Source organism: Odontesthes bonariensis, chromosome 2 (assembly GCF_027942865.1).
Source record: "Odontesthes bonariensis isolate fOdoBon6 chromosome 2, fOdoBon6.hap1, whole genome shotgun sequence".
NCBI classification, from domain to species: domain Eukaryota; kingdom Metazoa; phylum Chordata; class Actinopteri; order Atheriniformes; family Atherinopsidae; genus Odontesthes; species Odontesthes bonariensis.
This window is the reverse complement of record NC_134507.1, coordinates 17,884,069-17,906,104: the sequence shown is the minus strand read 5'-3', so window position 1 is coordinate 17,906,104 and position 22,036 is coordinate 17,884,069. Positions and strand designations below refer to the sequence as shown.

General features: G+C 39.5%; 1 protein-coding gene across 2 annotated transcripts in view; it reads left to right on the top strand.

The window, feature by feature from the left end:
* LOC142394796 (cGMP-dependent protein kinase 1) overlaps positions 1 to 22,036 on the top strand; it is a 90,499-nt gene that overhangs the window by 17,850 nt on the left and 50,613 nt on the right. For both annotated transcript variants that reach the window (XM_075478394.1, XM_075478393.1), the window contains exon 3: positions 11,982 to 12,095. In XM_075478394.1, the coding sequence (XP_075334509.1) occupies positions 11,982 to 12,095 (114 nt within the window). The remainder of the gene's footprint in view (positions 1 to 11,981; positions 12,096 to 22,036) is intronic.

Here is a 22,036-nt window from a genome sequence, read left to right as displayed (position 1 = left end):
GGAATTTTGAAATGCAAGCAGATTGAAAAAGTCTCAGCTCATTAAACAATGTGTAATCTTTAAAGACCCAGAAAAAAACGCAATTTGTTAGTCCAAAGCTTTGGTCCAAACTGAAATTTCTTCACTGATATTGTGAGGATTGTTAAAGTTAGTTACATTTGGTAAACTCATGGTTTTGAGTGGATAAACACTAATCTGCTCACTTCCCCAGTGACTACAAAATTTTGGACAGAGATACATTAATGCTGGGGATTACATTGCTGATTCTTTCACTTTACTCTTCACAGAAAACTTACAGACACTTTGTGGAAATCATATCCATCCTCACTCATGTTTGTACCATCATCAGGTTGAAATCTGAATTCTGCTAAACTGTGGTTTATTCCTTTACCATCAGCCTCAGAGATTTATTCTGTAATTAAATGCTAATAAGCAAAACTTAACATTTTCAGAAGCTTTGGACTGGGCCTGAATGATCTACTATTCAGATGTTTGCTGGGTATGTTTTTCAGTTTTTGAATTTGAATTCAGTATTCTTAAAAGGTGTCAATATGTGCTATCTCAGCTTGTGCTTCTTTCAATCAGGTCACTCACAGCAGTGAACATCATGCTTTGATTCACATCAGTGAGTGATTTTGTCAGTAAATTAAAGTTTGAACTTTTTAGACCGCTTTACATGTTTTATTTTTCATAAAGTTCCAAGCAACAAATCAATAAGATCTTTGGGCGAACATCAAGCAGACATTTCTCAGTTTCTATGCTGTGGAGAGAGCAGCAAGCAGCAGCACCAATGTGTGAGTTGTTTGCATTTTTGGAATGTTGTTGTTATGATAACTTAGACATAGGCAAAAAAAAGAAAAGAAAAAACAACGTAAAAATAAATTATTTTATGTGTAAATACAACCAGAATGAAGAATAGTGTTCGGGACAGCCCTATTAAACAATAAACTAATATGTTGAATATGGTAAATATTATACCTTCTAAATGCTAAAATATTAGCATTCATCTCAAAGCTCAGAGCTGTTTGTTTAAGTTACTTGTGGACACTCAGATTTGTGTCACACTCTCCATGATGGCTGAAAACTGCAGTGCTAGAAATTATTCTTTGATTCTGTCATCTCAAGATCACAAGTTAATTATTCCTATGTTGAGATAACAAAGCTTGTTTTGTTGTGACAACAGGTTAATTTATGTTGTTATCTCTGCAATTATTTGAATGGAATGGGAATTACTCAGTGTCTGTTTACCTTCTAATAGATGAAATTGTCTCCTTTGTTATATGATACCGCCAACAAACAAAACTAGATATTCATTATTATGACTTGACTCACAGTTCAGTTATATCAATCCTCCCCAACAGATATGGCAACAATCTTGATAGATAAAGTCAAGTATCATCATATGAAGCCGACACTCATTTTCAAGGTAATTTTCCCAGAGATCTTTAGGTAATTATGGGAACTTATTTCATTTCAAGAAAACAAAAAGCATATTTTCCAGTGTGATGAGATCACTAAACCTGCTATCAAGACACAAACTGCTTTCTTTTCTTTAGATAACAAAACAACCAACTTTTATGATATACATGTAAAAGTATAAAAATAGATAGATAAATAAATAATTGCAGGCACAGCTTAGCCTGGCTGACGCGTCCACAATCTCGATGAGATGGTGGTCTGGGAACTAGGTGTGCATTTTCTCGTATATGAGGCGTGGTTTACGAATGCCTAGAGCCGTTTATTGGGCGCTACGAATGTCTATCAAATGACGTCAGGTTCTTCCCATGCTGCTTTGCGCGCGATTCATAGCCAATTGTATCACTTATACCAGATGACGACAGAAATTCGACGAGGAAGAAGAAAAAAATGGAAAATAAAAGTAAACTTGCGCTCTAAGCTACTTAAATTGACAACAAAGTAGGCCTATATGCTATATTCTACATGAATTTTTATGTTGTAGAGTTGTGAATTTATTTTAATAATGGAGAAATTGAGCAGCCTTGCTTTGTTGTCTACAGTAGTAGCTCAACCCTCATCTTACTTTGAAGCTCCCAGCTCCCAGAAGTGACGTCAACGAAGCTTTAGCAGCAGAAAAGCTATCAGGCTTGTGTTGATGATAATAATAAACTCCTGGACTATGTACAAACTTCCAAATGCATCGTTTTGTGAGTACAGACCATATTTGTACAACTGTAGAAGTTTGGTGTCATGACATGTGATTTTAGTGTGGTAATTTTGGAGATACTGCCAGGGTCCGTTAGCGCTTGTACTAAGCTATTCGGGATAACTCGGTAACTCAGCTGATGTTCAGCCAATATCGGAAAAACTTCGGGTGGGCTACTTGGCTGGATGTCACGGTTCAAATGACCCTAGGGTGAATCTACTCCGAAACACTTTCTAAGGCTGCATTGAACGGTAACGTTGTGTCCGCTGTCATGTTGGATTAACGCTCTACAAGCTTCGGTGTAGCGCATAGACGTCGTCATCGTCTTGCTGCTGCCCCCCCCCCGTTCTGTGATTGGTTCCCAAACTCTAGCAAAAATAGGGGCGGTGGTTTCCAGGCTGACTTTGCAGTGAGAATGAAATCGAGCGCAAAGCAGCATGGGAATTCCCAGGCTAGGCACAGCTGTGAATTGTATATTCTTACAAATACCTTCTCATATCTGTGATGATAAAGCATGTAACTTAGATGAGTGTAGCCTGCAGAAATAAGAGAGGCCTATCACTGTGATACTTTGCTTGCCATTTAAATCTGTACTGTACTGTATTGTAATCTGTAATACTGATGTTTAAAGGCCTACAGAAAGGTGATTTTTTGCACAAAACTGAAATAGCAGATCGATTCCTTATATACCATGGAATTTTTTTATGATTTTAAAATAATTTTAGGCCCCTGGATAGTCCTGATTAGGCCCAATAAACTATCACCACATTTGACTCGAATTTGGCAAACTGGAACGACAGGTGCGTGACGTCACGAGTGCCAGCTGCTGGAACAATCACCAGTAGTTCTAGTAGCGAAGCCAGCAGTTTGCCAGACCTGGACAGCTTCTTCACGGCAAATTTCGATGTGTGCCGCGGGACGTCGCTTGGAAATATAAAACGTTGGGTTCAGTGCAGTTTTTATTGCGAGTAGATGTACGAAGTGCGTGTGTTGTCCTCAGCACCAGCAGCTCACACCACCGGGGACAGAGGAAGCAGAGAGACCTGCGTTCGGACAGGAATCCACCAGGCGGAGAGCGAACACACTCTACGCCAGGTGGAGAGTGGAAATCAGCCGGCAGAGCGATCATGTCCACGTCGGGGCTCTTGATGATCGCTCTGCCGGCTGATTTCAGGGCAACCATCCCGCGGTTTGTCCGCTCTCCGCCAGGTGGATTCCCCCTGAGTGTCCGCACCGCAGGGAGCTGAACACGGCGGGATAGCTCCGGCTGATTTCACCACAGAGGAGGCAAGCGGACAGGGAGGCACAGACACAAGTCCGACCGCAGGTCTCTCTGCTTCCTCTGTCCCCGCAACATTTGAAACTTTTCAGGTGAGAAAGTAGTCGTTTAGATCCCCAACGTGTTGAAAACCTGACAAAATACCGGCTGTTTACCATTTTGTTCCGACGAATTCGGCGCTGCTAAAGCTAGCCGCAGTGAGCAACGCACTTCCGGTTATTTTGACAAAATAAAATACCCTTTGCCTTTTATCATAGGGAAAGCCATTACGTGCTGTTGTTTTGAAAACAGGAACTGAACCTACCCTCGTTGTAGCTAGCTTGAAACTGCCGTTTTGACAGGAAATGACGGTATGCCGGGTTGCCACCGTTCTGCAGTGCTTCTGTCTCGGCTTGTATGGTGTCGCGGGGCAACTGATTTGTCACTCACAAAACAAGTTGAATTGTCGCTAGATTCAGCCAGATTGAGCCCGAATGTCGCTAGATTATTTTTTTTTGTCGCCAGAGATGGCCAAAAGTCGCTAAATCTAGCTAAATTGGCAACACTGAGGCAGCCAGGAAAAACCATGGCACTTGTGACGTCACACGGAAGCCCCGCCCCCAGTCTGGAATTCCAGGAAGGTTTCCTAGCGGCAAATTCAAAATCGCAAATTTCATGCGTTTATGAAATGTTTTGGTGTAGAGTCCAATGATCATTATTGTTCCTCTGTGTATGTATTATCATTATGTATTGGGTGTAGTGTCAGCTTTCTGTAGGCCTTTAAGCTGTCTAATTAAATCAGTGCAGCATAAAAGAAATGCTACAGTACATGCACATGGGAAGGACACTTACTGCTAATTACAAGGCTGCGATTTGGTGTGTGAATACAAAATGATCATTTTCACTGCCCCCTGCTCAGGCAACCAATCAAATTGTCAACACAGCAGCCACAATCAGAGTTTGATGGGAAGTAGAGCAGCGAGAATAGAGACGGGCCTATTATCATGTTTTAATGAAAACAGAGAGGAAAGAGGAGCACCAAGTGGATAACTGTCATCTTACGCCACATGAGATATCACTTCCACTAAATGGAAGTAATTTTACAGCATGTTTGAAGCTGAGAGGGTCTAAAAGGAGACATATGACGCAACAGTATGTTTGTGCGGAGTCCCCGTCTCCGAGGTAAAAGGGATGTAAAAAGTTAAAAACCAGCTGCTCTTCGTATCCTGTTGGCAACACACAGGTTAGTGTCTGTAGGTCTCCTAAAGTCTTGTTTAAAGCTGTAGTGTAATTTCCTGCTATGCCAACAGCAAGGATCGCTGCATGAATTCAGGCGTCTCTGTTGAACTGAAAAGATTTGAATTGCCTTCATCTTCAGTGATGTTCAGCTGTGCTTACCTTTAGCATCAGGTGGCCCTCTTCAGCTCCCCGTGTCTTGCTCCCCTGCTGCCACCCTGTTTTTAATATCTTTCTTTCACGTCTGACTTCTTACATCTTTCATCCAAGTCGTCTCGGCGTGCCTCCTCCCCTGCTTTCTTTGCTTTTCTTTTACTCTTTCAAATGGCATGCATTAAAGGGGAACTGTTTGACTTCAACTAGACCCTAACACATCTCATTAAAACCAAAAAGCTCCATTTTTCCTCTCATCCGTCCACAAAGCATTTTTCCAACTGCATTCTGACTTGTTCATGTAAACTTAGGAAACTAGATAGGCAATAAAAAATCTTTGTAGAGAGAAGGGCTTTCTCCCTTCTCTTCAAATACAACCAGCACTGCAGGTTGTTTTTTCAGTGGCCTCCTAATGGTGGACTCATGAAAATTAACATTAGCTGATCAAAGAGAAGTTTGAATTATTCAAAAGTTACTCAGGGTTCCTTTGAGATGACTCAGACAATTGCACATTTTTCTTTTCGAGTGATCTATGATGGTTGAGCACTCCCAGGGAGGGTTCAAATGGGACTGGATTTGGAAGTGTGGAGAGGATTTATCCTCGTTATTAAAGGATGCTTTAATAGATCTTTAAGACTGTGATAGATCCTTGTTTGGGAAATAAAAAGGGTTAAATACTCACACACCTGATTGTGTATTTGACTGAAAACACCCGACTCCAACTTTATCCTGTAAGTTATATGATGATCCTTTAGGTATAGTATTTTTGACTCCCTTTCTTTATTCACCTATATCAAGGCAAGGCAATTTTGTTTGTAGAGCACAATTCGTACACAAGGTAATTCAAAGTGCTTTACAGCTACATAAAATCACAAGAAGGCAATAAAATCATAAAAAAAAACACACCATAAAAAATAATCATTAATTAATTAATTTAAAAGTTCACCATATTCACATGGTTGTAAATATGGTGAAGGTAAATCAGCATCTTATATAAGTTTGGTACAAGTGTTTTATTTGCACTACACTGCTAACCAGCCACTCTAATCTGCTCTATCTTCCTACACGATAATGTGATTGGATTAGGTGCACGGCAGAAGGCTCAGGGGCAGCATTGTACCCTGCTGATGTACATTTAAAATACAGCGCTCCAACATCACCAGGCGGCGAGAGCAGAGTTAACTGCTCACTGTCTGAAGACAACACATTCTTCCTTCAGATCCGAGAAACGACACTGCCATCCATGCTTTGGCACTCTTGTTGCTATAGGACTGTGTCAGCTTATAGTTACACAAACAGACATTGGCTGAAACAACCATTGTTGAGTTGTTGTTTTTTTCAGTTCCTGGAAGCTTTAAACTTAAAATAAGTCGTTCTCATTCTAAGCCGTCCTCCCTGATAACTAACTAACACTTCTTATACTTTCTTTCTCACTACCTCTCATCGTTGTTTGTTCTTGCTTTCTGGCTTCAGCTTACATTAGTATTTTCTTAAACTCAAGGGTTTATTTTCTTTCTATCTGAAGGGAAATGTGAGATAATGCTTAAATCCGTGTTGTTCTAATTCTTGTCACAGGAGGATCAGGAGAAATTAGGTTTTTCTTTTAAATGTTGATTAATGCAACATGCTTCGCTTTTAATTAGCCTCAAATCCACATGCAAATTTTTACTTCTATCTGTCTCCTTATTAGGTCGATCCTGTGTCACATTTTTAATAACTGGGGAGATAAAACAGAGAGAGGAATCCCAAAGAGAGAAAAAACACAGAAAAATGCTCCAGGCTGCTGATTAAGTAAACGGCATACTTCAAGTCTTTTTAAATGAAAAGCTATTTACTGAATGAACCACATATTTTTTTCCAAATGAAAAGCAGATTGTGCTTTGTTAAACTGGAATTTTCTCAACCCATTTTGGTTTCTGTAGAATAAAACCCACGCTTGAACCAAAAGAGTTTTCAGCTTTTATCTGGTTTCTCCCATGACTCCACCACATCAGTCAGGCTGCAGAGAGTGTGTAGCTCGTTTTTTTAGTGCTGACCTGAAGTCAGAAATGTCAACTTGAGTGCTCTACCACCTACAATCTCCAGAGGTAATGACCCCATTTTTTCTTTTTGCAGTGAGAGCAGGATGAAACAATGCTGTGCTTGATGTAGTATCACTGCTCTCCCACTGCTCAAATGGATTGTGACAGCAATGGGTAATTTGACCCCTGAGTTGTGCTGGAAGAATACGGTCCATCAGGATGGGATGTTGGTTGTATTCTATCCGACGGGATTTGAACTCCCCCACATCCTGTTTCTTGATGTTCACTTTATGCTGCTTGGAAAAAAAAACTATGGAAAAAGGGGGAAGAAGGGGGAAGAAGCAAACTGCGTCTGACCCCTGAAGCTCAACTTTATTTATAGTCAGTCTTATGCTTTTGGTGTGAAATTAATCGGTGTCCTCCTCTCCTGCAGATCTAATTTGGGCTTAATAGAAACCTTGTGCCTCATGTTTCCTCCAGATGTACAAACAAGTTGATTTGTTTTAAAAATGCATTCATATGTAGGGTTGTCACAATACTGAAATTTCAAACTCAATATCAATACCCGAGAAGATGAACAATATTCAATACTGAAAAGACGAAAAATACATATTTACTATGTTAGTAAAAGTTTTCAAAGTTGGACTAACACATCCAGATAATGTGGTTGGATGTTAGTTTACTCCTGCTTGCATTTGTTCAGTGGGGCTTATACAAGTGTGGTGCATAGGTGTGCATACTAAGTAACTGAAGAAGCCGATACACTGAAGCAGAGGAAGCTGGTAACAAGAGACAATAATCACAAAGTATACCATGCATTGCCTGAGTTAAAATATATTATGTTGACAAAGTTCCAAATGTACAGACCTGCAAAGCTGTCCGATTCCCTGTTCCCTGTTGGACATAGTAATTTGCCACAACTGAAATTGCTTGACAGTAGTCTCGGTTTTTGGTCTTTTCAGACACAAATCATTGTGTTTTCCGGTTAAATCAGCAATATCTATTAGCGTTACACACATGCAAAACTAATTACATCACTCGTTACTAGCCATAGCCTACAGTCACTGACTTATTGATTGAGTGTCAACTAACATTCATGTGTGCAGCTGCTTGTGAGGAAAGTGACTGTGTACCTGCAAAGTTGTGCATCAACTGCAGGATGTGAGGACTGTTCTGTTGGTATTGGTACTGTTGCAGATGAGTGTCTTATCTGATTATCAATTTTAGCATTAATCAATATCTGAGCATCCACTTTTTTTTTGAGCCATCTGTTTTTTTCTTCCAAAAAATGGTCAATCATTTCAATAATTAGTTTCAGATACCCTGTAGATCACTAAGAATTTATGTCATGCCTGTTAGAGAATTAGCAGAAGAAAAATTCACATTTCTCTTTATCTGTGAAATCTTGAACACCAGCACAGATAAGTTAGACTAAGAGCTTTTTAATTTGAAATACAGCCAGAGTTACATCTGATCCTGAGCCAATGTCTGCTGCGAGGTCTGTCCTAATGCCTTACTATACTGCTACTGCATTCAAATGATCACCCATTAACACAGTTACACAGCCTCAGGCAAGGATGTGGTAAACGGATGGCGAAAAACCTTATAACAGTGATAATCGTACACATGTTTTGCACTTTATTTCTTTTAGACTGCACACAAATATCAAAAGACTGTGTGTATGAGAATGTGAATGAGTTGTACCTTCATATCAGGTTGCCTGCCAAGTAATGGACTGCGTATTTGCATGTGTTCATTTGCAGCTCTCATGTGAGATGAATTTCAAGTGAATTTGTAGCTATTCTGAAAAACAAAGCTGTGTGATAAGGCATTATTAGTCACAAAAACAGGATATAAGCTGGACAGTATGTTTGCGTGTCTGGAGGGATGCATGTGAGCTTCTCAACGGGAGTTTCTAAAAACAGATCACTTGTGGAATAAATAATTGAGTAATTCTATTTTTTTTTCTGGCAATTCCCTTGGTGCCTGCAGTCAGCAAGCCCCATGCATCTCAGGAATTTATTTCATGTCTCTCAGTCTACATGGGAAATTAATGGATTTTTTATATCGTCAGTGTAAAGTTTTTCCCACCTATCATGTCTTTTTTTGTACTCTTATACAAGACACTGAAGTCCCAGATTGATTGGAAACCACCTTTCTGTTTCGAAACATTCATTGCATATTTTTGTACAATGACGGTTTAAGAGCTTAGAGATAAGAAGAAGTGCATTTATAAGTTCACTGATTGGTCCCTTTTTCATCCTGGAATCTGGTAGTTAATTAAGCACCCTAATTGTAATGTTAATAGACTCTGAATGGCTAAACTGACACCACACAGCTTGTTTTAGGAAAAGAAAGAAAATCATGAAATATTTTACAGGGTTAATAAACAAGTATGAGTTGTTTCCTTTTTTCCTCTGAGAAATCCTGAGGTGCGCAGGAAGAGATACATCATACATGACAATGATTAATAAGAGCTTGTTCAGAGGGAGCAGGAAATAAAAGAAGTTATCTACAATAAGGATTGTCTCTATCCTCCTATTTGTGTTGAGAATCAAACTTGATCTAGCTCGAAGGTGCTCCTTATTGTTAAGACAAGACCTTAGGAATTATTACACCTACAGAACATTTTTATATATTTTCAAAGGAATGTGATTAAAACTACTTCAACTTTGAATTATTATTTAATGAAACAGTGTTCTTTATATAAACAGTCTTTATCATGTTCAGACTAAGACTGATAAAGTCTGAGTTTCAGAAAATGAGCTGTGCATTTATTAGACTGTGTAATCGCTGGAGGTGAAAAAGAACTTGCTCTTTTTTTGCTCGAAGAAACTTAAACCGATAATGATGTCAGATTCATATGCACTGCAGTGTTAAAAATATTTATGTGGCTTTATACGGGAATTTCTAGCTGTCACTGTTACAGGAATTGTCTGGAAGAAAAAAAAGAGCTGCTAAACAGGGGCATGGAGAACTGCAGGAGTGCACACAGTGAGACGTTGACACACTTAAAGAGCTGAAGGTTTTCTCTCAGTGTATTGTTTCATGCTGGGTGGCGATGGATAATGTGTTGTTGGCTGAGGTTAAAAAAAAAAAAAGAAAAGGTTTCAACAAAATGGAAATAAAAACATAAAGCAGAGAAAGAAGGATAAAGTACATTTTCTTAGAGGTTTTCTGTCAAAGGGGGTCATGACCTTCTAACAAAATGACATGTCAAACTGTTTTCTTTGTGGCTCACTTGCTCACTCTCATCATCGTCAGATTTCATCAATTGTGTCGAGCTCACTTTTACTTTTTTCTTTGAATTTTTGCTCTGTGAATCACAGTCACGGTCCTTCAGAAATTCTCAGCTTCCGTGAAAACATACGTTGTCGACGAAGCTTGTCCAAAGGCAGTGACAAGAACCGCCAACCGAGTCACAGGGGTAATGAGCCTCTTGTGTGCAGTGTGAGATAAGAATATGGATTTATATGCTTTGGGCTTGTGGTTTGACTATGTGTTGCATGTAGATTACTATTAACACGTGTTGTCTAGACATATTCGGGCTGATGTTTATGCTTTCATTAAGCATATTACCCAGAGGAAGTCCAGTAATATTCAGCTCAGTTTCACAATACGACACCAACATAAAGGAACTTCAGCAACGCGTGAAATAATGCAACCGCAACATCAACCATTAAAAGCTAAATGTTTAGCACAGAGTTCTAAAAAAAAGGAATTACTAAGAAAAACAAACCTACATGCTGCAGTATGTGACACATTCTGGTGTGGGAGAATATATGTGTCCATATGCAAAAGTGATATATTACTATATACTGTATTTGTGTTTTTTAAATGAATGTATGTCATCAGGTTTATGCATCATGAAGTTCAAAAGTTTGTTTTAGATTACATTTCACCTTCTCTCATTGTAAGCTGTCATAAAAAAGCTAAATGGAACAATGTGAAATAACTTTGTCGTCTAAAGGAATGTTTGGATTAGCTGAATCAAATTAAACTTTACCAGTGACCCAGGAATGCCGGTTCTTGGTCAAAACAAGTCCAGATGCTGTTGTCTTACGTTTTGTTTCCAGGCAGTGTACATTTATTACTTTTGATCACAAATATATAGGGATCAGGGAACTGAGACTGATTTCACCTTGATTACAGTGAAAACACACCTCCTTAATCTTGAATGAATCTCAATTTATCAATGTAATACTTCTTTTGCATCATTTTTAGGCATGCAGATTTCAAAGGCAGAAACTCTTCACCCATAATTTTACATTTTTCTTGCTCAGTTGCTGTTTGATTGGGTATAGACAGCAAAACTACTTGCTCACTGTTAGAAAGACATCATTCATTGTTTGGGTTAGAATGTTCCTTCTCATAGTGTTAAAAGTCTGTCAGAGAGCACAATTCTCCTTTCCAAAACATACTCCCCCTCTATTTTCTGGTTTATTGTAGTGATAGATCTTTAGGAGTTATTTGACCTCCAAACAAGATTTGGCTGCAGTCTAATGAGGTCTGTTTCAGGTGGTGCAGGATCTCTCTTGACGTCAATCGGACCTACCTGTAACACCCACATTTATGGTGGTTTGCAAAAAAAAACATCTTGCATCTCCACAGCAGCAGAGTAACAGTTTTAGTGGTTTGTTTTGATGTCAAAACCTATTGTTAGTTGATTGAATCAGATTAATGGAATTAAAAGCAGTTGGAATACACAAGTTTGTTGGCAATGCCAGAGTAGAGTGACTTAGGTTGACATAAAGGGTATTCTTGAATAAGTGTGTGCATCAATATATCCTGTATCAATAAACATTCTTGGAGAGTGCCTCAGACCTGTTGACATACAAATATTTTCACAATTTGTTAACAGTTTTTTTAAGGCATAGCTGTTTTAGTGAGTTTTTCATACTGGCGTTGGTAGAAGGCCAGAATCCCTCGGAGACTGCAATGCAAAATAATTGTGTATTGTCTCTAGCCCAGTCAGTCAAGATCACCGAGGGTGGGTGCCCTAAAAAAATAGCGAAAAGCCACAGACCCCTGTTATCTACTCCAAATCCCCGCTGAAACTTAACACATGGGTAATCACCCTGGAAAAGGAATGTGGAACTTGAATAGCATTGTAACTAATCTCCTCCCTGCACTTCTGTGCTTCTTTCAGATGGGAAGGTGGAGGTGACGAAGGAGAGTTTGAAGCTCTGCACCATGGGGCCGGGAAAGGTGTTTGGGGAGCTGGCTATTCTCTACAACTGCACCAGGACTGCCACTGTCAAGAGTGAGTCTTCACAGACACCTGAAAATATCCTCACAAGTCTGTGTTGAATGTCAACATGTTGCCCAGGTGACAGATTATTTCCCCCGCACACATACTCAGGAACACTTCCACTGAAATCTGTGGCTTTGGTGTGAAGGATTAGGGGTCTTTCGGGATCACGCTGCCACAGTTGGAATTGGTGTATAGAACACAGTGTTAGCATCGTTCCTGATTCATGATCTAACACTACCCATCAGCAGCGTGTGTTTTCGCAACACTTTAGTTAAGTGCCTCGCGAGACCACCAGCACACTGAATTTCAAGGTTTACTGCCTCTGCTCGTTCATGTGTCAAAGCTCTAGATTTGAACGATGCACAGTGGGTGAGTAGGTGGTCTATCGGACTTGCGATTTGAATAGTCAGCCTGATAGAGTAAAAAGAGGAGACTGAGAAAGGACCGGACAGATGGTGGATCACACACATTGGAGAGCTAGTAAGACAATGTGTCAAGATGAAAAATGTGTGTTTTGGTGAGACAGGAAACGGAAAATAGCTCAAAACGTGTGTCTTGGTGGAAAAGTAGTTGAGATGAGATGATGTACTGCCTGGTAGGTGAAAGGATTATTATCCTGAATACAGTTCAAATTAAGATAAATTTATCCAGGTCACAGTCTGCGAGATTTGGAACAAAAGACAAACACAATATGTCATAATTATGTATGACCTGGTAACAGAATTCCATACATTGTGAGTTTTCCCTTCTCGAAATGAAAAACAGTAGTGTTACCCTGGTATACATGAATGCATGAAGGGCACGGGTTCTCTTGGGCTCACATGGGAGGGCGAGTTGAAGTGTGGAGGAAGCAGGGTCAACGATTCTGTGGCAGCAAGGTTGTGCACCAAGGGTTGACCCCTCTCAAGTCCCACGATTTTCTTCCACGAACCAGCCAAACTGACAGAACTATCAGCTCCTGTTACTATGGCAACAAGTGCCCACAGGAAGGTGATCCAACTCTTATGGGATAAAATATTCCCCTTCCTAGTGGTGACAGAATGTCTGTCGTTTTCTTTTGTGTATTATTTTACGTGCTACCAGCCCACTGGCCCGCGCTTTAGACGTCAGTGCTGCTCAATAAATACCCATGCATGGAACAAATGATGTAATTGTCTACATGGGCAAAAGTGTGTTTACAGTTTAACAGGGTCATTGGCGCTGGTTCTCAGGATGACTGTCTTTCCTTTAATGCGCGTCGGCACACTTGAATGTACAGAAGAATTTAGCTGCCTCACTGGCTATTAGAGGTGAACGTCTCTAATAGAAATCATGCAGCTACGAGTGTGCACAGAGGTTCAGCTTCCAATCAAGCATTTTAATTTCATCTGTGCATGCAAGCCTGTAGTAGGCTATATCCTCAGAGTGATTTCAGTCGAATCCCTAATCTCCTAAGTCATATGCATGAGTAATTACATCTTTAGATGTAGATGAGGAGCCTGTCAGGCGTGTTCTTCCTTAAACTATGTACAGTATCCCTCCTCCATCTCTCTACAGCAAAGTTACTCCCTTTGTTAAACATTATTGTCAGCTGTGGTGATGAAGAGATCACTAGAGACTGTCGCCATTAAAGAAAACTCACACCAACAATTAAAAGCTCTTGTGTGCAGCGACTCATTCACAGAAAATGTGTGCAGTTATGACAGTGTTTTCATCTCAGTCTGACGTGTCAAGAACAACCCAAGGCTTTTCTAACACAGTATTTATTGGCTAAATGGCGCCATTTCTAGTGTTTCTCCATTTCAAGAACTATGGTGCAGTTTGCTGTGTTTTCTTTCAATACAATCAAACTATCATCACTTTTTAACATTCTACTATATAATTGATTTGAGTCTTTTTTTTTTTGTCTTGAGTTTTTAGGGCTTAAGTTTTCCAAAGCATTCTGCAAGAATGATTTTGACTTCCCTCTTTTAGCAACTTTCTAAAGCTCAGGGGGCCCTGGGTCTGCCCCGTGGTCTCCCTCTGGTGAGACATGCAGAAAACACCTTACCTGCAGGACATCCATTATGCATCCTGACCAAACGCCAGAATCACCTTTTGATATGTAGGAGCAGTGGCCCACCCTTCTGAGGACGCTCATTTTTGCCAATTGTATCTGCAGTCCTTTTCTTTTGGTCACTATCCACAGCTTGTGACCATAACTGAGGGTTGGAAAGTAGGTCTAATGTTAAATCGACAGCCTTACTTCTCTTTATCATGACATAGCGGTACAGCATCCTCATCACTACAGACTCTGCCCCAGTCTATTTGTCCATAACCAAAAGCATATTTTGGAACTTATTTCAGTGGTCGTGCAGCAATGTGATTTACAGCACTGACAAAAATATGTAAAGTATGTAAAATCCCCATTATGGTTGCATTGATACACAAAGAAAAAGCTCAGTAGTTCAAATGATTATTCCTTTAAATCGGTAATACAGATTTAATCCCTGAGATGACATTAAAGTGAAATATGTTTGATCATTTTATGGGAAAAAGGATGGATTAGAGAATGCACAACCATTTGCGCACTTACTTGTAATTACAAGTTCAACCAAATAATGCAAAGATGAATTCAATTTGTAGAATTTCTTTGCATTTGCATGATTGAAAATTCCTGGAGGTACTGAGGACTATACTTCCCTTAATGCCCTTCCAGCTGTTTGGTAATTTACTGTTTGAGCACTTGCTTTAAGTCTCCCTCAAGAAATAGACCCTTTAAAGTAAGTTATACAGACATTTTACTCCAAGGTAGTGTAGTGCCCCCTTAGTAAGCTCTTCCAATCAATATATTATGTTCAGGCTTCAGATGCAGACACTTAAGTGTAGAGCTATGGCCTCATTTCGGGTTTGGCTCAGCCAGTGTTGTCAAATGAAGGGGGAATTTAACATGCCGTCTGAGGCTTTCCTGAGACTCTACAAAAAACTTCAAACACCATCAAATAGATATCACATCATTTTTGCATGACCACAATTAGGGAGATGCCGGAAAAGGTAGGATTGAGTGGCAAAACAGAGAGATGATAACAGGAGCGCACTGACAGCATAATGAGGGAGAAACCTCGAGGGACTGGAGAGAAGATAGTTTTATTTTGTCTGTAGACAAGAGAGAGCTACAGTGGTCCTCTCCAAAAATATTCTCATAACATCAAAATGTCTTTGTATCATGAAAACCTAGACAGCATATCAGAACACCATTCAGCATGTTGCCACAGAAAGCTGTGTGGCAATAGAAATTCTACATTTCATTTCAGCGCATATGAATTGCATTGAAAAGATCCTTTTCAATAGCGTTGTTGTTGTTGCCTCTATTTAATGAAAACCTGTTGTATGGAATTCAACCATAAATAATAGTGAATGGTTAACTTAATCATGGACTGAAACAGTTGAAAACAAACAAGAAAAATAGCACATCCTCACACTTGAGGGGTTTTAACTTGATACCTGTTTGCTTAGCTGAATAGAGCATTTGCTTGCTTCTTTGATTTATTAAACTTACATGCACATTTGAGTTGAACTATTCAGCTCGACACGGCGATCCTGATGAAACAACCGCAAAAGAAAAATGTTCTTTAACAATTAAAACGACAAATTCTGGCCCACAGACAAAGGCAGTGAGATTTGCTCAATAAATAAGCATTTTAAGTAACCTACTACTTATTCCCTATTCTCCATGCAAATATGAAAATCAACTTTCAGTCAGAGATGTTTTTGTTTCTTTTTACCATTATTCAGTCTGTTTTCAAAATGAATTATTTCAAAAGTGAATCAAAGAACTCTAAATACCAAACCAGCTTTAGGCAAAAAGTCTTCATCTGCAGGTGTAGTTTTCAGCTTACTGCCCTTATTTTTATGTGGTGCACTCTGCTGCACTCTAACACGAGACAGACTGTGACTGCATGCTAATCACCTGTACCACCTATTGTTAGTTGATGTGTTTACGTGCACATGTTAGCAACAGTTCAGCTCTGACAAGGATAACAGGGCAATATACTGGAGTAATGAATTCTCAGAGAAAAACATTCCCTTCACAGATTGAAGAAATGAAAATGGTTGAAAAAGGGTTCAGAGTTGGATAAACACAATGTAGACTTAAAGAAAAAAAACCTTTCCACTGCACAGCTGGTACGAATAAGTATTACCCTTAAAGATGCCACATCAACAGACAAACTATCAGTTTGTTCAGTCACAGATTGTCTAAATGACTGTCGAGAACCCTGGCAGTGTTTTTGGACCAGTCACGTGTAGCGTGTAGTGATGACACAGCCGGTCACAACTAATATGATTTGCGAGACTTGATATCTCCAAGCTCCATCTTAATGATAGTGGTAAAAAAACAGCCGTCTTCGTTACAATTGCAGAAACCCAGTCCTCAATAAGATTATGATACTTTTGAAATAATAAAATAAATTGTAAATCATTCTGAGGAATACCAGGCTGTCGAGAGCATTTGAAGGGATGTCCAGGTGAGTTGTGGGTAGTGTGTGTTTGAAAGGAACCTTTAATGCTATGCTGGGTATTTCCCGGCAGCAGCACACACACCACATCTTCTGTTAGTCTGCATCAATCACTCTTTAGCTCACCCATGCAGAGAGGATTCAGTACAGCCCTGTCAGGGTCTGACAAGCATTAAGTTCTATGACGTTCAAAGTCAAACGTGGGGTGTCCTTTTTTTACACTGGCATCACCTTTCCTTCCATGCCCGCATGCACATTTGAGAAAGAACTGTTTAAATATTTTTACAAATATTGGAAAAAGCAGGCATTGTAAAGATAATGGAAAACTTGAATTGAATGCTGCATTGCAATTGCAAGAAGAGGTGTTTTTTTTTTTTTTTTTACCTTTCAGATGGTTAAAGTAGCAGAGCTAAAGGCTTCAGTTGCTGATTCTAGCATTCTATCATTTTGTTACCCTTAGAGAATTGTCCACAATTTAATTGGAATGATCATTGCTTTAGCTTTTGGTTTTTCAGATTGGGCATAAACCAACTTATCTCTGGAACAGTTTCAGGCAAAGCAGAAATCAGGACACAGATTTGCCTGTCCTAGTTTTTGACTGAACTACAGATTACCGGTGAGGGGTCTGTGTACCCCAGCAGGTATTTCCACAGCTGCCAGGGGATACTTGGAAAGACAGTTAAGTAACAGGGCTATTTTTCAATTATTGTTTTCTGAAAAATATATTCAGACGGCTGCATAGATGAAAAACAAACATTGAAACGGAGTTCAAATTTGTTTGATCATGTCAACTGAGGCTCCACCGTGCTGCATGGAACAATTAAGAAATGCTACCACAGAGAGGTCAAGGTAGACGAGAACTGCATGTCTCTGCCACTCTAATTATCTTTTTGTTAAAAGAGATCAATTTTATTAGCTTTTAAAAAAAAAATGTCCTCAGTTCCTCCTTATCTAACAGGATGGCTGCTGTGTGTCAGTCAAATGGGCTGAGAACCACTGATCTACTCCAAGTGTAAGATGCATAAATGCATTAGTTGCATTATTCATGCTAACTGGGCTAAATTTGAAAATTATACACTTGATATTTATCTCAGACTGGCATTTTCTTTTTCTGAATGATGTCAAGTATTTGACATTTTATTCTCTGCCTGTCTCCTGACCAACGTGGGCTCTCATTATGATGAAAGATTTTCATTTCCCTCAGATGGGAGCCAACCAAGCTACAAATTAATCTGTCATTTAAAATGAAGGGCTTCGTTTTTACAAGTATGCATGTTGGCTTTGTGAGATTTTACAAAAAAATTAAGTTAATATAGTGGGTTTTTGAAAAAAAGAAAAATGTGTAATATATATATCCTTTTAAAACTTAAACATTTTACAGTACAAGAGACATTGGTGTAATTTATGAGAGAAATTCAAATTAAACTATTAAAGTTGAAATGTAATTTAATGAGAACAAAAGATTTACAGTGGACCTTTCCCATCGCTGTCCAACTGGATTTCTCATCGTCCTGCCATCATTCCCCCGCTAATGTTGCACACGGATGTCGTAACTCAAAACTTATGCCAGGACTGGAGGCTGCAGCTGATGGCACTGAGGTGGCTGCATACACGGACGGAACGATTATCTGTTATCGCTCTCACACAGATCTGGCTTGAACATCCCATCTGGAACTTCATCAAATCTCCTGGTACATTATGTTCTCATTTCAATTGAATACAACACATAACTGCATGTTTTCATGCAGTTCGATGGATATAGTTGCAAAGTTCTCTCTTCATCTGTACAAAATGCATCCAGGCGGTAAAGCTATCTGTTCGGTTACAAAACAAACTACTGTGTGTTCTGTAAGGCTGAAATTCACACAGCATAATAAACATAACGGTCATTAAGGTAAAACTCACAAAGAAAACCATCTAATTAAATCACAAGGGCAAAAACTCATTACCACCTGTACGACACTGAGCCATTAAGCGAAGACACTCTTGGAATTATTTTTTCTTTGAATTTCTGCATTTATGTCCCATGAAATACATTGAATTAATCAGATACATTACATTACATTACAGTCATTTTGCAGACGCTTTTATCCAAAGCGACTTACAATAAGTGTGTTCCACATTGGTAGGCAAAAGAACTTCAGGTCACAAGAAATCATAAGTGCATTTCCTTCCAAAACCAAACAGCTAAGAGCATAACTAGTGCTAGAGTAAGTGCAGTAAGTTAGGTACTTTTCAAACACACATTTACACAAAATACAATGTATATACTTCTGCTTTTTTCACAGCTGCGGTTCATAGTTATAACATTCTGCATGCTCCATAGATTAAAGAACCAACCGCAATATCTGAGTATCAGTTTTCTAACATGTGGTACTAAAATTGTACAATTTAAAGCAAAAATCGTGGTGTTTGTCTGAACTATTCTGTGAATTTTAACAAGTCAGCAGTGTTGTGAAGGCCAGTTTTTCACAACTAACCAAATCAATCTGTTTTTGTCTAACAAGCCCGTGGAAACAGTGATACATGCTTTTAGCACCTTTCAGCAGGACTTCTGCAACACCCTGAATGAGGCTGACTCAGTCAAAACCTTACTCAACTACAATTAGTTTAAAAAGCACCTGACAGATTTGCTGTTGGTACAAGACAAGACAGAACATCTTTTCATTTCTGGCTCATTTGCACATGTTAGCGGGATATACAGTTTATGTAAAAAAAATGTTTTGTTGGGATGTCACTGAGGCTGTCATTGCAACTGGTCGATTCAGTGTCCAGCACTGAAGGTAGTTGTATTTTTGTGTGCTGTATGAATAAAGGTAAATTGAAAAAAAAACACATCATATCAGGCTATCAAAGATAGAATATTAAGCAGCAGCAACAGCTTTGCTCTGGAGTCTTCTTAGAATAGTCCTTGTGACAGAATGATAGCTTAGCTGTACGGTATAACTACCCTTCCTTCCGCTGGGAGTGAGCAAACAGTTGTGCTTCTAATCAGTCTTAAGGAGGAAAATGTGCGTGTGAGAGTGTGTAAATGTGTGAGTGTGTGTGTTGCAGACTATGTCTGTACAGTCTCAGGAATCAACCTGTCCATCGTGAGTGAATCTTGTTTAGGCAGAAGGAGAAAAGTTACAGATCTGATTTCTCAGAGTCAAACATGATGATTGATGCCAAAGTTAGATAGCTGTAGCTTACTTTATGTTTAAATTACAGAACATATTTCTTGTCAGGCTGTCAGAGTGCCCTGTTTTCACTCCTACTCTTGGATCCACTGGCAAGAAAATGTTTCTGATCTCTTCTGGAATTATTTCCTTTATTCTCCTTCATGTTTCTGTGACAGATCGGCTTCATCAATGCACTGTGATGCATCAATCAAATGCAAGAGCAAGTTAAAATAAAATGCTACACTTCAGCTTTTTTTCCCACACAAATTACTCCCACTTTTACCATAATATTACACAAGTTCAGGTTAATCATTTCTTTATTCAACCAGATTCCACAGCTTTAGTCTACACCAGCTATTTGTTTTATAAACAATAAACGGTGTGTTTTTATTTGGAATAAAATCAAGTGTATATAGACTGTTAAAGTGTGGTAAGAAAAAGCCATTACTTCTGTGACCGTGCTTTTTAAAAAACACTTTCGATTTGCACTTCAAAAATATTTTACAGTAAATTGCGTCAAAACCCATAAAAACTGACACAGCTGTGCATGATCTCATATGTTGCAATTGAACTGTGTTGTTGTAAATGTAGCTCTGTATTTCATTTATTTTTCTTATTAGAGAATGAAAACAGCTATGGCAGTCACATATAGCATCCGAGGAAATTGCTTACTGTTGCTGGTGATATAATGCAAGCACAGGCATGTGTCTTGTGCCTTTTCATTCAGCTTCTCACTCATTTGTGTTCACAGGTTGGATAGAAGACCTGCCTCTTAGTCTTTAGCTGGCAGGATGGACACCTGAACACTGCTCTTTCGAAAACAACAGGCTAGTCAGGATGCTACCAGATCACAATTTTGCGCTTATTTGACACTAATTTGAGGTTCAACCACGAACAGTGAAATCAAGGACTGATGAGAAAGACGAAAGACAAAAGACAAATTGTTACTCCATTTTTGATGACTGACACAATGATGTCCAGAAATGTTGCCGTAAAAGTTACAGCAGTATGATTCTCTATCATCAGGTTTATACTATGCAGAGGTTCAGGAGAGCAACATTGCCAGGGAAGACAGGATTTTACATGATAACCACAGAAAATCCAGGGACAGAGTGAAGAAAACAGAAAGAATGGCTTTGGCAGATAGAATTCCATCGGGACCAAGTTGGAAAAAACCTGCTCTGTTTCCATGGCTGCCATGGCAACACTGTTGCCAGCATGCAGCAAGAAACAGCGTGGTAACATGGTGAGGGTAGCACAGTAGCCCCCACCTAGCCGTTTGAAGGGATTGTGGTGGTCACTGTGGGCATTTTTCTCTAATGTCTTTGTCCACAACTTGATGGTGTGACTTTTTTTAATGATTTATTTGGAATTTTGTGCGTTTGTGTGCAATTGCACTCAGGGACCCTGCTGCTGTTGCCTTGTTTCTATGTTGGAACGCAGGTGTGAGCCCGGAGGTAGATACTCTTCTGGGGCTGTAGACAACTTGAAAGGTTAAAACACCCTGAGAGGCAGCTTCAGACAGCAGCAATATACAGTTAGTTGAAAAACAATCCTGCAGGCGCAGCTGCTTCCCTTAGACATTTTTATGCTTGCCTCATGAGACAGTAGGGATAGGCTAATGAGATTAAAAGGACAGGAACCTTGCTGCCGGGGAATGTTGGATAACTGAGGATAGCTCTCAGCATTTTGGTTTTGCTCTACCTGTTTTGCATTATCCAGGGGGCATTTGCATAGGGGTTTTTTTGGACACAAAGGGCAGGTTTCTTTATTTGTCTTGCCTACTGCGCACCAGAGCATGTGAACGGAACTGAGCGGTAATAATTTCTGCTCCTCGCTCACATAGGTGTTCGCTCCCCCCGCTCCACCGCTCAGAGTCACAGCAAAACGCTCCGCTCACCAAAAAAATGTATTCCGTTCCAGTGAAATCGCTCCACTCTCGCACAAATTTTAAAGAAGGAGCAATTCATCCGGGGACACCCTGCGTGGCGCACGTGTAGCGGGTTTGTTGCATGACACAGCAAACAATTTTTGAAATATAGGCTAACAGTTTTGTTAATTATTGAAGGCACAGGTGAATTATGGGTAGATTTGTGCATGACTCCGCTGTCATGATTTCTTGCTGGAACGTCAGTAAAACACAAGAAAGATGCCAAATGATGATAAAGTTATGTAAAAGGAAAATTTCCCCCCAAAAAAACAAAATAACAAGAAAGAGAGGTAAAACAATTACAGAGGTGCGAAATGACAACACGGAGCCAGTTACTCTATAATTGAAGACAGAATGTGGCTCAGCATTACTTTCAAACAGCTG